Source organism: Scomber japonicus, chromosome 10, assembly GCF_027409825.1.
Source record: "Scomber japonicus isolate fScoJap1 chromosome 10, fScoJap1.pri, whole genome shotgun sequence".
NCBI lineage: Eukaryota > Metazoa > Chordata > Actinopteri > Scombriformes > Scombridae > Scomber > Scomber japonicus.
The window spans coordinates 11782982-11804514 of NC_070587.1; the positions used below are offsets into that span (position 1 = coordinate 11782982).

At 41.8% G+C, this 21533-nt stretch overlaps 2 protein-coding genes across 2 annotated transcripts in view; one reads left to right on the forward strand and one right to left on the reverse strand.

Annotated features, from left to right (window-relative positions):
- LOC128366018 (protein FAM8A1-like) overlaps window positions 1-21533 on the reverse strand; it is a 305711-nt gene that overhangs the window by 24270 nt on the left and 259908 nt on the right. The gene's annotated exons all lie outside the window — the stretch shown is intronic.
- On the forward strand, window positions 2850-9403 carry tbrg4 (transforming growth factor beta regulator 4). The gene is made up of 11 exons (XM_053326661.1): window positions 2850-2908; window positions 3806-4321; window positions 4413-4733; window positions 5180-5354; window positions 5880-6037; window positions 6164-6274; window positions 6363-6507; window positions 7484-7732; window positions 7895-8006; window positions 8122-8236; window positions 8831-9403. Exons 2-11 carry the CDS (start codon window positions 3899-3901, stop codon window positions 8930-8932), a joined length of 1911 nt encoding a protein of 636 aa, XP_053182636.1. The 5' UTR covers window positions 2850-2908; window positions 3806-3898; the 3' UTR covers window positions 8933-9403.

Here is a 21533-nt window from a genome sequence, read left to right on the forward strand (position 1 = left end):
AAGGTCACATTGTCCCTTAACTGTTCCTGCCCTGAACATGTAGCATGCTGGGTAAATAAGAGCCAGGTGAGATAAGTTGTGTTTAAGAGAGTCAATATTGTGCTGTGCAGAGAGACAGTTGCTCTGTAATCAGAGAAATGTTATCAGACTATTTCATTACTTTTTTATAAGTTGTAGTAACTTATAATTTTACATTGTAATAACTATGAATCCTTATTTCTATGAACTCAACTGTTAGTTGCAGTAACTTATAATTGTACATTGTAATAACTTCTAATTCTTACACATAGAACCCACTTTAATTTGGTTAAGTTAGTATCAGAATAACAGGAATTTAAATTTAGAATTGCACACTGCAATGTTAATAATGTAACTAAATTATCAATTAGAACCAATAACTTCCCATCAAAAGTATAAATAATTACAGATGCAACATATACATTCAAAACATTTGTTTTATTTAAACTGTAGGCCTACCTGCATCAAATCCTTTCCAACAGGGCCAAGTAAATGCAAACTGATGACAATCAATTGTCCCAGCCCTAGCAGTCAACTTGTGCTACATTGTAGACCTGTAAACATCTTTGAGGTTGAGTAATCTACATCCATCCCATACCCCACAACCAAAAATGTAACCCCCATATAAACCAACTGACATCAATTACATCAAGTCATAGCCAGCACAGTACAACTATTGAAGACACTCTGGATATTGGGAAAGATGAAGCGAACAACAAGGACAGTGAAATAATCTAGAATGTCTAAAAGTTGAAGTCAATGTCAAATACAGCATTATAAATACAGTACAATAACATTTACAATTTCTATTTATAACCACTCACAAGACAGTTCCTGAAGAACTTCTCCTGACTGTCACGGACATACAAGGGAAGACCCTTCAATGCTGCAGTTTGTCGATGTACAGTGATGTCAGTTGTCTGAAATAGAAAGAATTGTATGAAATATTACAATATGTAACTGACATACAGCAATCTTAGAGTAAACATGCAAACAGCTGTCCTCTTCCATATCGAGAAAATTGAATGCAAGTCAAAAGTTTATTCCTTTTAAAGGCTAATTTGGCATTTTTCAACCTGGGCCCTATGACAGTTGCTCACTGTCAAGGTATGTCCACTGAAAGTTTGTGCCATTGACAGCCTAAGATTGTTATTATAAGAGTCTGACAACATTATGAATAAGATCTGGATTCTAAATTCACCTCTTGGTGCAGGCTGTTAAGGAGTAGATCCATCTCAGATGGAAAAGCTGTCCTCCTCGCCCGATAGAGTCTCAGGAGCCTCCAAGTGTGTTGATTAAGGGCTGCTCTGAAGTTGTCTATTAGGTTCTTGTTGGTGATGTGATGAAACTCGTTCCCTCATCTGTTGAAAAATGTGAACAGGAAATTTAAATCCTCTATACAAAGTCAATACAATTTCAACACCATCTTCATGTTAACATATGCATTTTAATCAACACACTTAACTGTAGCTTGTAGCTGTAACAACAAGTTAATCAACACAATACCAACCAGTCAGAAGAAAACATGTCTGTCCTGTTTGAATGGTACTTGCAAGCTAGTGGCTAATTAATTCAGCGCCGCTAGCATCAGTTAGCCGCTAGCTTTCGCTAATGACTAAGCTGTTTGTGTTTAAATGTTGAAAATGTGTAGGTCACCCTCTCCATTAATGTACAACGTACCACACAACACTATATATATATATATATAACACTATTAATAAAATGAATGTATGATTTTAAACAACTAGCCTGATTTGTTTAACTAACATTATTGCCTCAAATGTCAATAAAAATATTTTCAAGTTTTATCAACTTTACTGTTTTAGGCCAAAAAATATAAGTTGGCTTTTTTACAGTGTGACATTTATAAAACAAATGAAAATATAAATGAATAAATGGATTAAATATTAAGTTGTGTTGTCTTTTTTATTTTTCATTTTACAAAAATCACATTTGTTATTAATATCCACAAATCTTGTGAAAAGTTTGTCAGTGGATATACATCATATAATCCGGGTTGGAAAGGTTACTTCAGAAATGTAATGGGTTACAGATTACTAGTTACCTTATGAACAATGTAATGAGTAATGTAACTATTTCTATTACTTAATCAAAGTAACGTGACTTGTTACATTTGATTACTTTTTGATTATAATATGGTTTTGTTTGTTAAAAACAAATGGTTTTCAACTGTTAGGGTAAGTACCCATTAAGCCCATCAAAATCTAAGTTCAGGTGTTTCTCATGGATGCTAATATGAAATAAGGGACACCATTTCTTATCAAGTAAGATTTATCTCTCATTTGAAAATGTATTCATTAGTTAATGTAGAGTTTGGAATATAAAATAAAATTTAAAACAAAATTTAATTCAAAAGTCTGGCATGGGCTTAATTGGTACTGTGACACTATTGTTTTCAAATAATTAAAAATATTAATATTAAAAATGAGGAAAAAACCCTCCTCCTCATCTTAAAGGTCTGACTTCAGATTGAACCTCATCAACATTTTCATCAGTAACTGTAATTTAATTACAGTTACATTAATTTGGTAATTAAAATAAGTAACGCCATTACATGTAACTACAGTAGTTACTGCTCAACACTTTATGTACCTCTTTCAGTTTGTTGGGGAAAACAAATATTGTTTCCAATTGAATGTTAGAAAAATTGGACTTCCACACAAAGTTTTCTAAAAATAATTTCTGACATGTTTATTAGACATTCGTTACCGTCACACAAGGCAATAATCTTCAGGGGTGAACAAAAAACTTCAAGTCCATTTCCGTCTACCGGCCATGTGACTACATCGTACTACGTCATTTCTCTGCGACCGGCACTGACAAGTAGGTCCATGTGAACCACTTTTTACCAAAGAAATCGTTAATCGAGGTAAGTTATGTATCAGTTTGACACTTGGTGATGGTTGGGTTTGTTTTGCCTGCAACATGTTATATATAATATAATAACATTCAGTCCTGTGAGAGGAAAAAAAGCGCTGCAAGTCTCTTCCTCTCCGCGACAAGGTCAGGATTTAATGTTACATGACAGCAAACACACCCTATGTAACATCACCTCTACAGGGGGGCAGATGTGGATTCAGTCCTTGATACAAAACTGAAGATAGCCCATATTCTCTCGTGCTTGCTAATGTATTGTGTCTGAGTTACGGGTTACACAACCTTCATTGGGACCTCGTAAGAGCTCTGTATTGGTAGCTGCAAAGATGGTCACAGTAGTGGCTACTGAAAGAGGAATCAGGCGTTTGGTAGACATAAATTACAGTACGTGTTTGCGGCTAATTGAAAGTATCACTGAGTAGATGAAATATCAGTTGATGCTTGAGGTAATATGGCTCTTCAGGCTGTTGACCTTTCACTTTAACCACATTCATTGTTTCATTAAGAATAAAGATATTTTATTTAGCCCGAGGGAGAATTAACTATCACAATAACATATTGTTATATACTGTGGAGTAATTATATACATTGTATGTAATAATATGAGAGTCCATTGTGCAATAAGTTTATACATTGTATAGGGAATATGGTGAATACATATTAATGTTATACAGTGTGTAATAGAAATGTTATTTTACATTTCACAGAATGATAATTATATAGTGCAATTCATAATGAGTTATGAGTTATTTGTGAGAAGGGGGAAAGCACAGGGTGGAAAGGGCCAGCCTAATGCCATGTTGCAGAAGAGAGGAGAGGAGTTGTAGAGTTTGATGAATGGGAAAGGTCACTAACTTGATTCTTGCTGAATTCTCCACTGCCTCCTCAGGTTGGATGTGTGATGGTGGTTACGGCTGCTGAATTGTGAGAAGACGTTCTCCTATCTCCTCTCGGCTACTGCTGTCTTTGTCTCTCAGGCCCAATGGCAAGTCGCCTCTTGGGCAGATATGCCCGTCTTCTCTGCAGGGCCTCCTCTCAGGCTCCGGCTGCTACTGCTGCCCGTCTGCCTCTGTCTGTGGCTGGGGTACTAGAGTTGCAGAGGGCTCAGGCATGGCCATGTATCACAGAGAGGCTAATGTGCGAGGGGAGGGTGATTGCCAAGGATGACTCTTTTCCAAGCATGCCTACACGCACCCGGCTGGACGAGCTGGTTGAAAAGGCAGCGGGGCCAGAGGAGGTCCTGGTGGCCTGGGCAGAGCACGGAGGAAACGGTAATCAAGCTGCTACTACTCTGATGAAGTGGACTCGTTTGGTACTGACGACGAAGGGCAAGTTTAAGGATCAAAACCCAGATCTGATGAGGGACTCAAGGCTACAGGATATGATGGACACCATAGCTCAGCAGGTAAGAAAGCATGCATAATGTAAGGTGACTGGCATCTTATCCAGGCACTGTCGGTTTTAATGACTCATTTACACCCATGTTTTACTTCCAGATATCTTCAGTGTGGAATAACGCTCTAGTGTCGGTCTTGCGCGCTCTCTGGATTATGGGTGTGCCCACAACTGATTCAACACTCAGTTCTGTCCAGACAGAGGTTCTGTGGCGAGTCCGCAGGCTAAGCTATAAGCAGCTGGGCTTTCTGGCACACTGGGGAGCAAGCAGGAAAGGACAGCAGGATGTGGCAATAGTAACTGCTGCATTAAAACAGCTGGAACTGCGTTGGACTGAAATCTCTGATGCTAAAACTGTTGGTGCACTAATATCCAGAGGACAATACATGTCACCGACCTTGATGGACAGACTAGAGGACAAGGTATTCATCAGTATTTAATGCAGAGTTAATGTCCTGATTGAACATGTTAAGCTCAAAGTAACTGTGTGTACTAGGCCAGGCTATATATTGCCATCTTTAAAAGTTTGACACTCTTTCTCTGTCAAAGGAGGAGAAAAACTGTTTGGATAGTTTCAGTGGTGAGCAAATAGTAGAAAAGCAGTAATGTTTCTGTAAAGAGAATGCAGGCTAGAATGAACCTATTTTGTGTCTTGTGTTGCAACCCAGTGGAGGGTGAATGAAAGTTAAGAAATTCTGTGCATATTTACAAAATCAGCCTATCTATAAAAAGTTAAAACCTGTCTTCAATCAGACAGTTTTTCTTTTTGGAGCATGAATCAAAACTAAGCCTATGAGAGCACCAGTTGTGGTACATTTAGTCCATAATCCCAAACAGCCACAAACCCCCGTACTTATTTCTCTTTTAGGCTTTGGAGCTCGCAGAGGGCTTTTCAGCAGAAGAGATCCGCAAAGTGTGTTTATCTTTGGCCACTCTAGGCCGCAGATCTGTCCCACTCCTCAGAGCTCTGTCCTACCACCTTCTCCAGAAGCCGTCGTCAGAATTCACCACTACACTGATACTGGACATGGCCTATGCTTATGGTAATAATGCTCATATTCAGAACGTGTCGTCTAACATCGAATAAATGCATGCAACACATTAACTTATTCTATTTCCGTGTCTGAGTTGCCTTAATTTTGTTTTTCTCTTCATCTTTCCATTTTTTAAGGAGTGGAATGTCCAATGCCTTTTAATTAAAGTGTAATGTCTTTATTCAGAAAATGGAATGAACATGTTTAATCTGGACCAGTAAAGGCACACAAGACCATAGACAGGAGACTTAAAAAGTCCATTTATGGGCACTGTGTACAGTATTTAGTTGGATTTAATATTTAAATGTAATGTCAATACAACTGATCTGTCTTTTTTACATGGAGGTAGCTATTGGTGATATTTTGTGTCCTCAGCGCTGATCAACAAGTCTTTTTAAAGAAACTAATATCTCCCTATCTATACTAGGCTAGTGTCAGTCATTCTCATATGTAGTGTAAACCAGAAGTAATGGGAGCACTGTCTGCTGTCTGCATAATGCTAACAGTAACAACTTTGTCTTTGTTTGTCTTTAGGGAAGTTGAATTTCAACCACTCTCAGGTATTTCAGCGGATGGCATCGGAGTTGTTACCCAGAGTCCCAGAGACCAGCGCTGTAGATGTAACACGCTGTGCAAAATCACTGGGTTTCCTCAAATGGCTCCACATCCCTCTCTTTGAAGCCTTTGCTGTGGTCAGTCACACACCACAGACTAATACATTCAAATAATTTTCAACAGCTCACCTCTAATCTCAAATAACTAATAAGAATGTTTAAATCATTCCCTGTGTAACTTTCTCTCTCTTACTCTTTTACTAGCACTACACAGCAAACAGTCAGAATTACAGTATTCTTCAGCTCTGTAATCTGCTCATGACTTTTGCCAGATTGGGCTTCCAGCCCAGCAAAGGAGACGAGTTCTACAGCAAGGTACAAATGTTAATAAAAGCTTTCTGTTGACTGTACATGGTTGCTTCTGCTTCCTTGTGTTTATTTACTCTCTCTCTTTTGTGTAAAGGTTCACTCTGTGCTGGAGGACTCTCTTGCAGGCCTGGAGCCTTTCTTGAAGACAGATGTGGTGTGGTCCCTGTGTGTGTTACAGCAGGCCAAGCCCCACTACCTTACACCCCTCACACAACAGAAACACATTGCTACTCTGTCAAGTAAGAACCGTAAGCCCCAGGGTTTTATCCTACTTCCGTACTTACTTGTTTTTGATAAATGGTGAATTTATAAATATGAAGATGCAGTTAATTTTGCACATATTGTTACATACATCACTGTCAGCTGTTCAGGGGAAAACTCAAAGTAAAACATCTGCTCTTCTAAACTGGGAGCTGCTGGTGAATTAAAGTTTTTAAGGCATGCTTAATGCTTAATTTTAGGGCCCTCCTTAACTTGTCACAAAACAAATACCACAACTAATCATTATCACCTGTAAAAGTGATAATTAAACTATATTAATCAAGCTTGTAGCTTGTTATACAGTATAGAATATAATACTGCAGTTATTCAGAGGCGGAATATTTGTCATTTATCAGAAAGTGAATCTGCAAAGGTGGTAATCGATTCGTGAATTAGTCATTTATTAAGCACCATTTATTGGATATATTTATATTAAAACAAGCATTTTAAAAAGATCACTTATTCAAAAAGTTATTTGAATGAATAAATACAATTAAATATTTATCAGTAATGGAGGTGGTTTAGATGTCGTACACTATATTATTTTACTGCTAAAATATTATAAAAACAACAAATAAAAAATGGTTGATAAATAAAAGACATACGTAGGGCTAGACATGCCCAGATCTTGGTATTTAACATTTTTTTGTTCTGAAACAGAAACTGTTTCTACATTATTATAAATGATTGGATGCCATATAAATATTTTTTTTTCTTTAATCCTGCACTGCTGTGACATCTCTCTGGGTTCTGGGAGATGAGTGCTGAAATTCCATCCTGATTCACTAGATGGCAGTGCAGCACCAGTATATCTCTGCTGAGACAGGCACATCAATTCAGTTTTCCCACATATATGAACCAATTTATTGTTACAACATTCTTGTAGTGGTTTTGAAAAGCACTTGTGTAAATGGGTTGATAGTACCCATTCTCTGTCTTCTTCTCTCTCTTTAGAGGGCAGTCCAGTTCGAGCAGACAACTATCGGCTAAAGCTCCTCCACATTGCTGCTACTCTCCAGTTAGAGCATTCAGAAGCCTCAGAAGCTGCAGCCGCTCTCTTAGCGACGGCTCAGTCTATCCGGGCCACCAGCTCCTCCCTGTCCCCCTTGCAGAGCAGTCTAAGAGGGGCTTTACAGAGTTTTGTGGGTGAGAAGACTGAGGCTGTTCGCACAGGTGTTGACACTTTGTACGGATGGACTATTGGTAAGGGGGCCAAGGTAGCCCATAAATATACTTTCAAATTAGCTTGCCATAAACACTCACTGTGTTTTACAGGACATAGACAAATAAAACCTGTTGTAAAAGTTTAAGATGTGGGGGTGTTCTGAACAGCATTTTATTTTTGACATATTCCTCCCTAATCAGATGGTGAGCTAGTAGTGGATCATGACAACAAACCAATTGACATGTCAATGTTGAAAGCTCCTCATCTACTCAGTGGAGGAGGAGACCAGGATTTACCTGTAGGGGCACGGCGGTGAGTCATAGAAGATAATTTTCCTTCTCCATTTTGCATGTTGACCATGTTTCTTGTTCTCTAACTGTCTAGAGGGATTTTGCTCTCTGATCCACTCATGTCCATCTGTTTCCAGGCTTGCTTTCTTGGCATGGGAATTTCCCAATTTTGGCTCAAAGAGTAAAGACCTTCTGGGGCGGTTTTCCATGATGAAGCGACACCTCCACCTGGCTGGCTTCATCACAGTGGAGGTAGGCCATGGCAGGAGATGGGATAACCCACCCTCATAATAGTGTTCAAAGTAAAGGTTCAGTTTCACTTTAAAGCAAAAGCCTTTTTTGCAGTGTTTCCTTTATTACCTCCATCCCTGCAGATACATTGAGCTGAGCTGTTTGTTCTTCAGATGAGTTTTTTTTTATTTTATTACACACACACTAAATTTAGTTGAAAAGGTATTTTTTGCTGAAATAGTGAGTCGTATCTCAGTGAAAATGCAAAGAAGCAGCAGTAACTGATAAGCTAAGGCCATGAAAACAATGTGCCTAATGCTTTGTTAGTGCTGAGAGTCAGGTGGGCCCCGCTGCAGTCTGTGGTATAAATAGAGCTACCAGTCACAGCTCTGCCTCATCTAGGCCATTCTCTCTCTCATCTAGGACAATCTCCCAAGCCAATAGTAACATTGCTTGCCTCTCAGGTTTGCAGTGTTACAAGACATGTTAATTTGACCACTGTATCTGCCTGAAAACCAGCATTATGTCCCTTTTTTTTTTTAAATGTTTCTATATATACATAATAAAATGTGCTTTAGACATGTCTTTATATCTGTGATTTTTGTCTTGTTTCAGGTGCCATATTATGAGTGGCTGGAGCTGAAGACAGACTGGCAGAAACAGGCATACCTCAAGGATAAAATGGGGAAGGCTGTGGCCGAGGACATGGCCAAGTGAACTGGAGTGTCTATATCAAATTTGTAAGCTCAGCTAAATCGGAGCTTTCTCAACCAAATGGGGCACACACACACGTACACACACGTCCACACTCAGAACGGCGCAGCATTGCAGGAAAGCTCTCTCATACTTTTGTCCCGGGAAAAAAAAAATCATATTTTTACTCTGGTTCCCTTGGAAACATGTGGGGCTTTCCCTGTTTCCATGGAGATGACGAGCAAGAATTTTGGAGCCAGAGAGAGACCAAAATAAACACAGCAGCGAGTCCTTCTATAGTACTTATATGATCAAGGACTAAGTTGTTGCATCTGTGACTGACATGTGAAAACTGAAGCACTGCGGCTATCTGTAGACATTTTTGGCCACAACATGTTTAATAGCAGCATGTGAATAGATTGGAATTAACTTAATTATGTCTGTGAATGTGTGCGAAGTCATCAAGTTGTAATGGAATAAATTGTTTTATTGCCATTTGTGTCTGTTTTATTGTATTTATTTTATTGTATTGTGCAATCAGGGACATGTTGCATTTTATGTTTTCGGTGTGATATTCAGATAGAGGATGCTTAATTTCACATCTGAGAGCCAGTGACACACCTCACTGGCATACTGGTGTGTTCTCTTGCCTTCACCATGAAAACGACGACTAATTTGTTATTGTGTTCAGCCAGTGAAGTAATTTATTTATTTTCATCCCCTCAAGTTTGGTTAGTAATATTACACAAGAGGCAATAAAATTACTGAATATAGGATGGTTGGCCAAAGGATAAATGTTTAATTTCTTGATGTATATAAACTGTTGATCTGTTAAATTTGAATGGATAAAAAAATGCAGAAACTATTTGTGTGTGTGGGTGTGTATGCAGTAATGTCTATGTTCATTAAAGAGCAGCAGCCAGGCTAAGATTCTCAAACACTTTGCTGTCCTGAAACTGCTTACACAACCTCATGGGCAACAACACAACTCTGACATCAGAGGCTAATAAGTGGCAGAGGGAGGATACAAGCTTGGGCCAAGGAAAGGCAAGATAATACAAAGCCAGAGAGACAAATGAGGTAATTTCAACACATCACATCACATGATCAAGAAACATGGTGCCCACCTCATCCCTTCTGGTATTTGAAGATTAATGGATCAGTTGATGGCCCAGCAAGCACTTCCTGTATTGATCTCCTGCTTGATAGCTTAACAGTTTGCAGATGTAGCACATACACACACACATACACAAAGTGTGCTCAGGCAAGGCTGAAAAAATTGTAATGATTTTAGTTTTGGTGTTCCTGCTCTATCTCTGATTAGTACTCAAGAAGGGCTGCTTTGTACAAGACACCCACATCCTAAAATTAACGCTTTCCCCCTTTTTTAAGCTGTGAGCTTACCAGCAGCTATATTTGTAGAGGTCAAGCAGATTGCACTGAGACTATTAGACATTATCCAGCAGCAATGACTTATGCTGAGCTGGTACTCTATCATGGGAAGTTTAGGGTTGCTATGGAAACTACCGGTGCTGATCATTTGGCTCAGTGCTGCTAACCTCTTTCTTTCTTTTTCTTTCTTTCTTTCTTTTTCCAGCTATAAAAGTAGAGAAAAACAGAAAGGGAGAAGCAAGTGTGTCAAAGAGGTAGTTAAGATGGAGAGCAGAAACAGACGCTGTAGCTGCACTCTGGGGAAATGTCTCCCTGTTGCGTCCTCAGGGATTCAATCAAAGCAGGAGGTTTAATCGGCATTTATAGGTTTCCTTTTTGGTCACCAATGTTTTCTCTTTCTCTTTCCCCCTGTTTGTTTTGATTTCCTTGAATCCCTCTTATTTGCTTTATTTCTCCATCATCTTCTTGTTTTTGCAGTACTGGTCCTTTCCTTTAATGTTGAGGGCAGCACTGAGAGAGCAGTGGAAATTTGCTGACATCATCTTCCGAGATCCAGTCACAGCTTGGCTGGGAAGAGAAGGGGGGCAGAGGAAGGAGGGAGGGATGGGTAGAGAGAGATACAGGGAGGAAGGAAGGGAGGGAGGGAGGGAATCAGGAATTGGGCATTAAGAGAGAATACTGCAGCTCCCTTTCAGTTTCTACACACATACACACACATAAAGAGACACACACATATTCAGAGGAACTGGATCATGAGGCTCTAAAACACACACCCACAACAGCAGCATCACTGTGCTGCACAGCAAGAGACAAGCGCATACTCCCATCTCTCCCTCTCTTTCTCTCTCTGTTTCATTCTGTCTCATACACAAACACACACACATAGACAGACACGTGCTGCAGGGAAGATCTGAGTGTTGGGTCGCTGAGCATTCAGGCCCCCCCCCCTCCCCTCCCCTTCTTTTTCCCTCTCGCTCTCTCACTCTCTCTATCCCTGTTCACCTTGTCTGTTCCGGCTGTATGGTTTATTGTTGCGTCAGAGCCAAAGAGAGCCAGCAAGAAGCATGCCGGGGGAGAGCACTCACAGATCTGTCCCTGCCGACAAGCATCCAGAGCAGGGAGCTGAGGAGACAGGGCTCCCTGGACCAGGTAGGACCTCTGGGGTTGGGGATGGAGAAAGTAAAATGAGGTAATTGTGCTGATAGAGACCAGGGCATAATGGAGAAGGGGTGAGGACGGCGTTGAGCAAAAGAGATGATGTTAAGTAAATTGTGACAGGAGAAAAAGGGGGAGAGTTAGCAAAATGGAAAGCATTTTAGATATAAGTGATTAATAGTTTGAAATTGACATGTGGCGAACAGTCAGTTTAGACTTCTATCTCTTGACATGTGCAGTCTGAGTAAGCTGTGAATCAGCTGCATGTTAGCCTCCTCACTCCTAAGCCGCATGTTTTCTCCCTTTACAGCTCCCAGCTATTAGCAGCCTCCCTAAAGCCTCCACCCCCAGGCTGTTAACCCCAAGCCCAACTCTGTGCACTCAACAGCACTAAATCCCAATTATAAAACAATGTCTTGACTTCCCAAACCTTTGTGTGACTGCTATACCCCCCTTAGCCAAGCCTCAATCTTCATAAGAGCCCCTGCCCTGTTTTCCCCCACCCTAACCCTAGCCTCCTCACCCCTATCTCTCCTGCCACTGCCCCATCCCCAGCTTCAGTGCCACCCCATCCGCATCCACCACATCCACATTTCTCCAGCAGTTTTGCAAGCTGTAAGGGCAGTGAAGAGTGGCTCCTCCCTTCCACCCCCATCCTCAGCAGGAACATGACACAGCAGCATGGCAGAGTAGCACTGTAGCAACACACAGACATTTCCACGTACACAAGAGCTTTTGTTGTTGTTGTCAACTGTTTTTCCATCGCTGTTATTGCTCACATTTCTCTTGAAGTCGAGCTAGTTAAAATAAGATGAAAAGGTCAGAGAAATATGAGTCGATAAGGCTGGGTCAGTGCAGATGAAAGATTGGGATGGGCAAGATTTTATGACCATCCCTTTAATTAGAGTCAAGCAATAACAGTCAAAAGGAAGATATCCTTCTCGGAACAAAGTGTTATTGCAACGGTGTTCGGTGGCAAATGAACCCAACTTATTATATAATTAAACTGTAATTCATAATTGTACTGTTGTAGACACCTAACCGTTATGATGTACAACATTAACGGCTATTAAGAGTATTCACTACTTCACTCAGCTGGAAGTCACTTACACAGGCTATTTTAATGTTCCTGTTATAACTTCATTATTACCCTGACCTGTTTATAGGCTTGAAATTATTTTAAGCTTCCTTGGCCTGAATTTTAGAAGAGCAGGGAGGAGAGAGAATTGTCGGATGCTCTGGTTCCAGCTTCTGCTAATTCTGACACATACTTGATGAAAAAGGGAGAGGTTGATTATGACTAAAGCAAAGGGAGGAAGATAACTAGAGTGTCTTTACTTCATGGCTCAATCTGAGCAGTAGCTGAAATAGAGGCTTCCCTTAGGGCTGACAGGCCGGCGCTGCAGCCTCTGTGACGCAGCTCCAGTCTGCTCAGTTTACTGTGGCCTGTTCCTCGTACGGCAAGCCTGGTGCTCAATTTCACTGTCCTCCCACAGAGGAGAGGGTTCCTACCTCTCCTCCGCTCCCTAGGCCAGGCTGAGCTGGAGAGCGGAGGAGAGGCAGACATCCAAAGATTATTTGCAGCACTGAGCCTGCAACTGAGAGACGCAGTCTGGCAGTAATCTCATTGGCTTTTTAAGCAGCCAAGTAAAATCCTAGTTCAAACACTATACAGTTCTGAAATTTGGTTCAAATACTTAGGACATAAGGGAGGAAGATACAGTATTACTAAATATGTGCAAATACATATGTGTGTTTTATTTTGTTGTGTTGATATGTATACCTTAAATATTGTCTTTCTCTTTGCCTGTTCACGTGATCACCAAAGCTAGGTGCCTCTGTAGTAAGCCCTATAGGGGGAAACAATCACATGGTCAGGACCCATATTAAACTGTACAGTAAATATAAGTGTTGTGCAGGAGTTGGCTTGTGTTCATGCTTATATGTGCATCTGCCTGATTAGTGGCAGGTTTTAGTCTCGGATGCATGACTCAGCATGCATACAAACACACCTAGAGCTCATTATTGGAGCAGCAAACAGGCAAATGCTGATGCTGGCGTTCACTATCATCATAGAAAGGGCAGGAGAGGAGCGAGAGAGGAGAGATGCTATTTGCAGAGAAAAGGAGAACATGGAGGCATGAAGGAAACAAACAGTCACAACTAGGGTGAAAAAAGAAGAGGCAGCTATATATATGTAACCCTTATATATATATAGATACATATACATATATACATATATATACATATAGATATATAAAATGTACACATATACATATATAGTCATGTTTAAAACAGTACTGAGAAGAGGATTAGATAGGAAAGGGTTAAGAGAGACATTTTGAAGGAGTGAGACAAGGGAGGGGCTACAAAACAAAAAGTGAATTAGTAAGTGATATCTGGGTTTCTGGCAGAGCAACTATGTGTGTGTGTGTGTGTGTGTGTGTGTGTGTGTGTGTGTGTGTGTGTGTGTGTGTGTGTGTGTGTGTGTGTGTGTGTGTGTGTGTGTGTGTGTGCGTGCGTGTGTGTGTGTGTGTGTGTGTGTGTGTGTGTGTGTGTGTGCGTGAGTGTGTGTGTTTGTGGCTGGCACAGAGCTGAGCCACTTGTGTGTTATAATGGCCAATCAGCATGTGGATTGAGGTCACCGTGGCAATGGCCCAGTTAAGGGAGCAAATGAAGGTTCTGTTCCCGGCCTGTGGGTTGAAGAGAAAGAGGCTTACGTCACATCCTTAAGCGTTTATTTGAATGAATATATAGTTTTGTGTTATTGTAATCAATCCGACATAAGAAAATCATTATCACTATGCAGTGGAACTGAAACAAATGTAGAAGACAGACTCCCTTTGCCTGTCTTGCTCATACACAAGACTCTTTTTGCTCAGCCCTGACCTCATTTCTTTCATTCATCCTGTCATTTCATCTCAGCGATTTCCCCATGCATTATGACAGTTATGAAGATGATAGCATGGTCTAGAGGGACAAGAGAACAGACAATAGTGTAATTCAATAACTGTTACTTTTACGTCTGACTAATTGTGCAATTGTGCGTGTTGATATTCAAAGAGAAAGAGAGACAGAGATGCAGAGAGAGGTAAAGTACAATAGTGTAGTGTCCAGGGAAGGGTTGTTTTCTACATCTAGGCTTTGAGTTCAGCCTTATGGTGAAGCACTACAGAACAACTGTGGGTTCCTCAGCTTAGAACAGGATCATTTGATTAGGGACTCTTCAAATAATCAAATCAAACTCTCCTCTTGTTAACAATATATGTTACTATTTGTTTTCAGTGTTGCAGTTATTTTGCTCACCAAAGCCATTTTCAGTGTCAGAGTAAAATACAGAGCTGAGAGGTATTTATTGAATCTACTGACTAGCATTTTGGTGACATTTTTTGTAGCTCTCTTGAGTTAGTGTGTGCTAGAAGAAAATTAAAGTTAAATTGAAGAGATCAAAAAAAAATCTATGATAGTGAACTGAAGAAGATGTAGACTTAATTATGTAAGATCAGTTGATCTAATTTCTTCATCACAATGAACCCTTACATACTGTTCATATTGTCTCTCATAATTAGTTACTACTTCAAACTTCTGAAGCAAAAAATCTGAATCAAATCATCAAAATGCCATTCATAAATTCATTATCAGTTATTAATAAATTGGTGATTAATCCTTGATAAGGCTTTCAGACAGTAGAGAGAGAGTGTATTCTTAAGGTTCTAACCTACCTGTTCAGAGAGAAATAACATTCATAATTACAGTATACTGTATACTCAAACAGGAGAATGTAACAACCATAATTATTATTTCAATGAATGCTACTGAATATGAAGAATGCAACAACATTTTTGAATGGTGATTTTTGAATTTGAGAAAATATGAGTTATCAGTAACACCCTCCATGTACAAAAAATAAAATATTTCAATTTTTGTATATTCTGGGTCACAGGCATGACATTTGTGGCTACAATGAATAAATAAATAAATAAAGGGTGTTAAGGATGTTTTTTTTACTGCTCTCAAATGTAAAAACTGATCAAATTTGACATGAGCAGTATGTTGAGATTTACCATAAAGTACCAACATTATTCGACATATTGTTTCATATAGTTTTTTCCTGTTTTTCAGACATGACCAGACATCTGTCTACAGACTCTACTCCTAGTGACAGTGGCTCCTCACCAAGTGACAGTGGTTCTAGCCCTTCTCCCAGTACTCCTCAAAAGTTACTCCCATCATGCACCTCTCCATTTGGACCACGACTATTTCATGCAATACCTAGCTCTTCTGGTACTCCAAGACCTCAACCTGAAGGCTCTGACCATCGCCACAACAACACATCCAGACTGTCTGGAAAGTTAGGTGGTCATGGACCTTGTGGCCGCCATATCCCTGTTAAGATGGAGCGAATCAAGGTGTGTGTTATTTGTGTAAAAGCTATGTTTACAATTTAACAGAGGATGTTACAAGACACTTTTGTGATGTACTGATGTGAACTTTAATGTGTAAATGTGTGTGTATGTAACATGTTATTCCCAGGTCCTGACTGGTTCGGAGGTGGAGAGTGATTATCAGGAACCACAAACCATTGACACAAGGGTGGTGATGGGTCAGGAGACACTGCTCAAAGCAACAGAGATCCAGAAAGGGAAACCCCTGGTTGAGCCATGTGGCCAGGCTATCCCTTTGCCAGCTATCCCAAGCTCTACAGATCCTCAGGCACAAGCAAAAGAGACCCAGCTGGAAACCAGTAAAGAGGAAAGCCAAGTCCAAAGCCCTCAAAAACAGCGGGATCAGCAAAAAGACCCTGTGCAGCCCCCAACCACACTCCCTTCCACTTTTCACAACCCTATACTTCCTCCATCCTCCTCCCTCGAGCCAATCACAACAGATGAGAATTTGAGTGACAACCAGGAAGAGGGTCAAAACCTTTCTCAAGATGAAGTGCCTTCCCTCTCTTTCTCTGAGCTGGCCTGTCCAGTTGCTTTGTCCTTCTCTGAGCCAGCCTATGCTGTTGACCCACTACGAGTGGGTGTGCCCTCATCTCTTGACCCTGACTTGTACTATACCGCCCCTTCCACCCCAATCAAGATGGCGTCTCGCACTTCACACCTTAAACATCATTCATATCCTGGATCACCAGCTTGCCCACTCTCCCCTGGCTCACCCTCAGACAGCGAAGACCTGTGTTCCCCTCTCACATCTCCCTCTGGCTCTTATATCACAGCAGAGGGAGGCAGCTGGGCCTCTTCTTACACATCTTCAGCTTCCCCCTCCACATCTCCCAACCTGCTCCTCACAGAAGAGGCACAGGAAGCCCCTGCTTGCTTTGTGGGCTCCTTATCAGAGATTGGAGATGAAGTAGGGGAGGAAAAAGGGAGAGTAGGTCCAGAACGGGAGGAGGAGAGAGCAGAGGACTTCTGTTTGTACCGTCCTGAGGATTATGTCATGAATCCACTGATAGGTATAACAGGGACAGTGATCCTTGAGGAGGATGAGGCTCTAAAAGGGGAAGAGATCAAGATTTCCAGAGAAAGTTGTCGTCCTTGCTGGGTGACTGAAGATACATCTCCCCTAAGGAGCAGTAGCAGCCGCAGCAGTGACTCCCAGGAGGATGGGGGAGAGTCTGAGAGCTCACTCTGTCCAATGGAAGAGGCCAGTGTGGGAAGGTCAGAGTACTCCAGCCCAATGCAGACAGGCCTGAAACTGCAGTTGGAGTCATGTATATCAGAGGAACATTATCGCCAGATGGATGACCATGCAGAGCTAGCGTCCACTGAACTGACTCCTGATACAGATAACATGACCATGGCCTCATCTAGCCTTAGCCCAGACTCACCTGTCATCCTCCTGGATGCATTCTGCCCTGGAGCCTTTGACAGACTTGGCCCCAGTTCTTTCATGCTCTCCCAAGCAGCATGTGCTGATGATATACCAGATGAAGAAAGGATGATCCCTGCCTCCCTCATCTCCTTTCCTCTCCACACGAGCCTTATCTTTAAGGCTGATTCAATGGAAATCACACTCTTTCCCACAGAGGATGAAAATGAAATTGGAGAAGTGAATGACAGAAATGAAGGGAAGGACGTTGATGCATATGCAGCAGGAGAGGAGGAGGCAGATGTTGAAGATGATGATGATGATGACGACGATGATGATGAGGATGATGAGGACGATGAGGATGATGAAGAAGAGGATGATGACAATTATGATGATGGTGATGGCAATGATAATGGCACTGCTGATGGTGTTGATGATAATAATGTTGATGATGAAAATGAGGCAGGTGAGGAAGCTAAGGTAGAGGTGAAAGTAGTAGAAGAGGAGAAAGATGTAGATCAGGAAGATGATGAGGAGAAGTATGCCCTCAAAGCAGTGGAGGATCCTACAGATGAGGACAGCTCAGCATCCTTCCTTCATTCACTTTCAGAGACATCAATTAATGAGGGATTGGATGAATCCTTCTGTTTCCAAGATGATACCGATGACTCATTAGATTCCGCCTCCTATAATGGGGAAGAAGATGAACGTCTGTACAGCACTGAGAAGCATGCACAATCACTAGAACCTACATCAATGGATGTACTTGATCCAACTGAAATCCAATCAGAACCTGAACAGGGATCTACTGTTGCAATAGGTCAAACTGAACCTTTGCACACACAACTGAGCTCAGACAAATTAGTGGATCAACCTAATACCACTTTTCTTTCTGAAGCCACTGCTGCCCACCAAGAGGATGATATAGAACCCAAATCTCTAGATGCACCTAAATCCCCTGAACCCCAATCAGACCCTGAGCTAGAATATTCCAGCGGAATAGGTCAGACAAATCCTTTGCACACACAAGGGAGCACAACAGGACCAATGGATCACCAGAAACTGTCCTGTCATTCAGAAGCCATTTCTTCTCAACCAGAGTCCTCCAACAACCTGAATGAGAGTGGGAGTGAGAGTGACATGATGGATATCTCTGGCTCTTCAAACCCTCTTGAACAGCCTAAAGGCAGCCCTCATTTTAACCCACGTCCCACTCCTGTTGTTATTTGTGCTCCACCTGAGCCTGTTGCTGAGTTAGATGCCTGTCCTCTTTCTACAACTTCCATAAAGGATACTACAGACCTTAGCAGTTCAGATCTTCTAGAGAAATTTGTGGAGGAAAACATCCATCTTGAAGATGTTGATTTGGAACAGAGCAATGATTATTTAGAGGAGGAACATGAATGCGAACCAGAAAGAGATTCTTTCAAATTGCTCATCAAGCCTCATCATTATCAACCGGGAAGCCATGGGGCCACAGGAGCAAGTAGACTTGTATTACCAAAGTCCTTCTCCAATAAATCTGATGTGCCTGCAGGGGCAGAGGCCATGTGTAGGTCCAGTATTCACAGGGAGTCTGACATTGAGCTTGACCAGAAGAATGGAAATGCCTCGGCTCAGCCTATGAGTGTGGAGTGTAGAAGCACTGATCCTGGTTCCTCTCTGAATATGGGGATCACCACTGCCACAAATGACTTGAATAAAGGTGTTCTTCTTCTCTCCTGTCCGAAAGACCATTGTCCCAACCCCAGTAATATCCCAGTTTCAAGCACTTCAGGACTTGCTGAAAACCTGGCCCTGACCCCTGAACATTGCCCCGGTGACTCTGCTCAAGAGAACCTTAGAGAAAACACTCTGACTACTGATGAGGGGGTGCTAGGAGCTGTTGGATCCCCACACTCCCCTCTGGCCATCTCACCCAAAAGGGAAAACTCAGAAACAGACACAAGCAGGGAAACTGGTCCTGGAGCTGGGGCTTGGTGTGATGACAAGTTGGGGCTAGGGTTAGGTTTAGGATTACGGTCAGAGTCTGAGTTTGGAGTCTGGGGAGCAGGGGAGTCTCTTTCTCTGTCTCTGGGGAAGAGTTATGAGTTAGAGGCAGAGAGTCTGCTCATGTGTGACACACAGGGCCAAAGCACACAAACTGCTGTGGTTCCCAATATGAGCAGCGAAGTGTACAAAAATTATGACAATGTTCTGGGTTCTGTTCTGGACGAGGAAGATAACAACAATCTGCGTGGAAAGAGGGACCAAATGGCAGATGAGGAATTGGTTGGAGAGGGAGCTTCTGAGTCAAACCTGGCCCGTTGGAAGTCAATTGAGGAGATCTCAGAAGCAGGGGGAGGAGAGGATGGAAGCTCCAGATTCCCAGAGGATGATGTCAGTAATCTAAATCCAGATAATAATGGAGATAACACAGATGCACAAAGTCAAGACATTTGGAATAATTCTAACAATAACAATGACACTGCATTAGACCCATTGGAAGTATCCATGTATGGAAGTCTGAATGCTCTATCAGAGGAAGTGAGACCCCAGAGTATGAGTGTCAGTGTCAGAGACTCTGTGTCTAATATTCCACTTGAAGAGATGCCATGTCAGTATTCAGATACAATTCCTGATGATGAGCGAGAACCAAAGGGCAGCTCCCTAAACCAGACATCAGACAAAAAACAGACACCATCCTCAAAAAGTCTCAGTAGCTCCTCTGTGCCACTAGTTGAAACTCATGTGGACAAAGATATAATAAACCAACATCTTGGTTCACCAGATAAAGCCAAGTCAAGATGTCATACTAGTCAAGAGTGCCAGACAATCACTCCAGAGAGTAATACAGCATTTTCTTTGCCACGTGGATCCTTTGGTTCCTTTACTCCTAAATGTAAATCTAATGGATCCAGACCAAGTAAAGCTCATCAAGACAAGGTAGAAAATACTGGTTCCCAGTCAGAAACAGAAATGGTGGTGGAGTCTCAGACTGAAGGCCAAAGAAAACATGATGTCAGTCCTGTGACTGACAAACTTGTTGATGAACCAAAGACTAAAGATGCCTTTAAAGGACAGCAGTGTGTTGTTTGTAACTCAGGGGAGGAAGATGAGGAAGAAAAATCAGTAGATAAGAAGAACAAAAAGGAAAGAAAAACCTCTTCTGCACAGAATGCCCCAGAGCACTCTGTGTCTCACATCCCTAAAGGGGAACTTTGCACAGAAAAACCAAATGTTGCTAAGAAAGGGAGGAGAGGGAAGCAGAACAAACACAGGACAGCCCAGACAGCCAGTCATGCTGACTCTAGCCCTGAATCTGTTTATGATTCAAAGAAACCTTCTGCTCCATTAAATACCACAGCAGATGGATGGTCAGAAGGGATCACAGACAATTCTAAAACTATGACAGGCCAAAATTCAAGCAATAAAGCATCATCAACAGACTTACTGAAAAGGACATCTGACACAGACAAAGTTGAATCTGGTTCACAGATGCAGGGGAATAACAGTGTCAGTCCTGATGTCAAAAGTCCCAGTCACGGGCACTGCAGCTCTACTGAGCATACCCCAGACAACCTCAATGTTGTGGTGGCAGTGAACCAAGAATTAAATCAGGAACAGGAAGTGCTTGATAACAGACAGGCAGTGCTTGATAACAGACCGCTACCTTATAGTCAGAGAGCAATGGCAGTGGACATTAATGATAACAACATAGATGCTAGCCACAGTCCACCTACACAGGACACAGTATTATACTCTTTCACTCCACTTTCCTCCTCAGCATCTCCTGTTTCCTCCTCCTCCCCTCTCCCTTGTGCTTCAACGGAACCAGAAGATGATCTTCCCACACCTGTGCAGGAATCCCAACCTGTCATCTCTGCCCAACAACAATCTTCAGAGTCCATGTGCCACACCACCTCTACCCTTTGCTCTCCCTCCCCTACAAGCCAACAAGCCCCTCTTACCCAATTTCCTCCAAACAACAACCTCCAGGACATACCCGATGCCTTTCCTACATCAACTACATCTACCACAAATGTCTCTTTGCCCTCATCCTCCACTGCGGTACTGCATAGCCTGTCCCAGCCTACCCAGGAGTCATCTCCACGTGGGTCTGGGGCGCCAGATTCAGACTCCACTTCTCTTCCCCATACTCAGTCCTTGTCACAGTCTCAGCCTAAGGTCAACATCGAGCCTCACAAACAAATCAAGCAAGGTCGCGCATGGAGCACACAAGACAGATGCAGAGGTGAGTATAGAAATTATAGCTTGTTACATT